Genomic DNA, 3886 nt, shown 5'->3' with positions numbered 1-3886 from the left:
CCCCCCCCCCCGCCTTCGCTCAGCCCTGGTCCCCCGCCCGCCCAGAACCCCCCCAGGCCCAGCCCCCCCTCTATCCCCTCCCCCCGGGCCCAGCCCTACCGAGCCGGCCCGTCTGCTTGGCCTTCTTGTTGGCGCGGCGCGTGTCGTCCCGCAGCTGGATGATGACCTGCAGCACGCGCAGGAAGAACTTCTGGGTGGAGGTCTTGGAGGTCAGCATGGACATGGACGGCAGCTGCAGCTCCCGCCCGCCCAGGGGCCGCTTCTGGGAGGCCACGATCACCACGTTCTCCGCCGTGTCGAACCTGCCGGGAGGGGGGTTAGCGGGGGCGGCCGGGGGGAGGGGGGGGAACGCAGGCCGGGGGGGGCCGGGGGCGCATCACTCACCGGCTCTGCATCTTGCCCTTCAGCTTGGTGGTCTGGGGCTGCTCGTCGGGGAGCCCGTCGGGGGAGAGCAGCTCGCACTGCGCCCGCCGCTGCTGCTCCAAGTTGTACTCGCGCAGCTCCGCCAGCAGCGTGCCTGGGGGGGGAGCGGGGGGGTCAGCGCCTCCTCCCCTCACTCATTGCAGCCCCCCAGGGAGTTCCTGCTGGCCCCGCCCCCCAATGCCCACCCCTCACTCATTGCAGCCCCCCAGCACACCAGGCCCCGCCCCGTTACCGATCTGCTTGCAGAGGGTGTAGCCCAGCTGGCGGGCCCCACTGAGCAGCAGCCGCAGCACCGTGTCCCGGGTGGGCGAGTCGCCCCGCGACAGCTGGAGCAGGACGTTGGCTGCATCCTCCAGCCCCTCCTCCGAGCAGGAGTGAGACGTCAGCACCTGGGGGAAGGCACAGGGGTGAGCGGGGGGGAGGGCACCGGGCGCCCCCGCCCCCACCCGGGCACTGCCCCACACTCACCTCTACCGACAGCTGCAGCTGGCTTTCCGTCAGGCCCGACGCCACCATCTTGCCGTCTGTCCCGCCGCCGCCCGCCTCGCCCGCCTTGGCGGGAGATTTGCTGCCCTTGGCGGGAGCTGCAGGAAAACACCATGGGGTTAGTGTGATGTTATTGACATAAACTGGGACCGTATAGATCATTGTTGCAACCAAGGTCCTGTAGTGGGACCAAATCTTGTATAAAGGGGGTCAAACGGGGTGTCTAGGACAAGGTTATGGGTTACTGGTTATGATTATGCTGTCTATATGTGTGTATCAGTTTTGTAGTCGACGTTATGAATATTGGCTCTATCCTGTCTGTATGGCAAACTTATGCTGTGCTTCTGGGTGACATCCCAGACAAGTTGGTGTTAGCTCTGCCTAGCCTGCTTGATGGCCCATTAAGGGCCATCAGCTATACAATGGACCCATTGAGAGAAGGCAGATACGCCTTGTACCTCAGCAAAGTATGCAGGGACTGGCCCATGTGACTCCAGACTCCATTTTGCTGTAATTTTCCACAGTAAGAACAAAGAGGTGTTCTTACACCTGGAAAAGACTATATAAGGCTGATGCCTCATCTCCATCTTGTCTTCAATCTTGCTTCATACCTCTGGAGGGACTTTGCTACAAACTGAAGCTCTGAACAAAGGACTGAGGACCCATCCCAGCTGGGGATGTATTCCAGAGACTTGATTTGAACCTGCAGTTTATTCCATCACTGCTACAAGCCTGAACCAAGAACTTTGCCATTACTGTATGTAATTGATTCCATTTAACCAATTCTAACTCTCATCTCGATCTTTTTCCTTTTATGAATAAACCTTTAGATTTTAGACTCTAAAGGATTGGCAGCAGCGTGATTTGTGGGTAAGATCTGATTTGTGTATTGACTTGGGTCTGGGGCTTGGTCCTTTGGGATCAGGAGAACCTTTTTCTTTTACTGGGGTATTGGTTTTCATAACCATTTGTCCCCATAACGAGTGGCATTGGTGGGAATACTGGGAAACTGGAGTGTCTGAGGAGATTGCTTGTGAGACTTGTGGTTAGCCAGGGGGTGAGACCGAAGTCCTCCTAGTCTGGCTGGTTTGGTTTGCCTTAGAGGTGGAGAAACCCCAGCCTTGGGCTGTAACTGCCCTGTTTGAGCAATTTGTCCTGAGTTGGCACTCTCAGTTGGGTTCCGCCAGAACCGCATTGTCACAGTTAGCGAGGCCCGGCCCAGGATCCATGGGGACCTGGGCGGGACCCCAGCTGGGACCCTGTGCCCCTCGCCCCAGAACCCCCCGGGGCAGGGCAGTATCAGGATCCCACCACCCCTCAATCCCAGAAGTCTCTGGAGTCGGGGAGAGACCAGCCCCCCTCCCACAAACCCCTCAATCCCAGACCCCCCCGGGGCAGGGCAGTATCAGGATCCCACCACCCCTCAATCCCAGAGACAGTAGGTGTCCCCCCTCACCTGGCACGGCGGGGGTGGGGGCAGGGGCGGGGGCGGCGGCCCCGGCGGAGGGCGCGGTTGGGGCGGGGGCGGTGCCCGGCCCCTCGGGCGCCTTGTTCTCCGGCAGGGCGATGGAGATGAGCGACAGCAGACGCAGCAGCTTCTCAGTCAGCAGCGAGCTGCGCCGGATGACGGGGTGCGAGAGCATGTTCATGAGCTGGCCCAGCGGCGAGGCCTCCAGGCTGTAGGGGGAGCTCTCGCCTTCGGCGCCCGCGCTCACCGGCACTGACTTGACCGAGTTCTTGCCCTTGCGGCTCACGTTCATGTTGTCCAGTTTGACCAGCAAGTCCCAGAAGTCGGTGGAGATGCCACTGGCCTGGCCAGGGCTGCCCGACTGCCTGGCGCCCCGCTCCCCCTCGCAGGGCGTCTCCTTGGGCCGCTGCTGCGTGAAGTGGCTGGGGAACACCTGGGGAGAGGGGAGAGTCACAGCCTGGGGACGGCTGGTGTGGCGCTGAAATGCAGCTGCCTCTGGGGTGGGGGGCAGCTGGGAAACAGCCGCACATAACGCCACGTGGGACTGATTGCTGGGAGAGAGCGATCAGCCCAGCCCCTCCTCCCCCCACCCCAATGCCCAGCTCTGACTGGGGAGAACGCCCCCTGCCCAGCCCCTCACCCTCCCAATGCCCAGGCCCCCCCAGTGCCCAGCTCTGCCAGGGGAGAGCGCCCGCTGGCCAGCCCCCCAGAGAACGGCGCCCGCCAACACCTACCCAATTGCCAGGGGAGAGCGCCCCCTGCCCCCCCAGTGCCCAGCCCCTCCCCCTCACCTTGGCCAGCTGGATGAGGGTGTCCAGCACGTGGCGACACACCACGGGGGCGGCCTGCGGGTGGATGTGGACGGCGGCGCCGGCGGCGGTGCCGGCGGCGTGCTTCTCCGTGTGCTTGCGCCCGCCGGCCCGCTGGATCTGGAAGATGTTGGTGCGGCAGCCCAGGGCGGCGTCCATGGAGACGGAGAGCCAGGAGAGCTGGCCCGAGCTGCGGGCCTCCATCTTGTGCAGCAGCTCCAGGGGGCGGCCCTCGGGGGCCCCGGCCTTGGCGGCCCGCTTGCCCCGCTCGTCCGGCGGCCCCTTGGGCGTCTCCAGGCAGGGCTCGCTCTCGCTGCTGCGCTGCAGGATGGACAGCAGGCTGCGGATCACCCAGCCCCGCGTCTGGCCGTGGTAGCAGAGGTTGCGCAGCACCCGGTGCAGCCGGCTCGTGTTCAGCTTGGGCTCGTCCACGAACAGCAGCACCAGCAGGCAGGACAGCGCCTCGTGGTCCAGCAGCAGCCGGCCCCGCAGCCGCAGGAGACTGTCCACCGTGCTGCCCGACGGCCTGGGGGGAGAGCCGGCTCAGACAGCGGGGGGGGAGAGCCGGGCGGCTACCGCCCCCCACGCCGGAACCACCGGCCCCCACTCCCCTCCCGGAGCCCGGCAGGGAACCCAGGCGTCCGGGCTGCTACCGCCCCCCACGCCGGAACCACCGGCCCCCACTCCCCTCCCGGAGCCC

General features: G+C 64.6%; 1 protein-coding gene across 1 annotated transcript in view; it reads right to left on the bottom strand.

Annotated features, from left to right (window-relative positions):
- HUWE1 (HECT, UBA and WWE domain containing E3 ubiquitin protein ligase 1) overlaps positions 1–3886 on the bottom strand; it is a gene marked incomplete in the record, with an annotated part of 60209 nt that overhangs the window by 7895 nt on the left and 48428 nt on the right. Inside the window, 6 exon segments of the mRNA XM_034792756.1 lie at positions 90–302; positions 385–517; positions 656–812; positions 892–1007; positions 2366–2810; positions 3169–3712. Of these exon segments, the coding sequence (XP_034648647.1) occupies positions 90–302; positions 385–517; positions 656–812; positions 892–1007; positions 2366–2810; positions 3169–3712 (1608 nt within the window).

Source organism: Trachemys scripta, chromosome 16 (genome assembly GCF_013100865.1).
Source record: "Trachemys scripta elegans isolate TJP31775 chromosome 16, CAS_Tse_1.0, whole genome shotgun sequence".
NCBI lineage: Eukaryota > Metazoa > Chordata > Testudines > Emydidae > Trachemys > Trachemys scripta.
The sequence above is the reverse complement of the archived record's forward strand: the minus strand, read 5'-3'. Positions and strand labels throughout refer to the sequence as shown.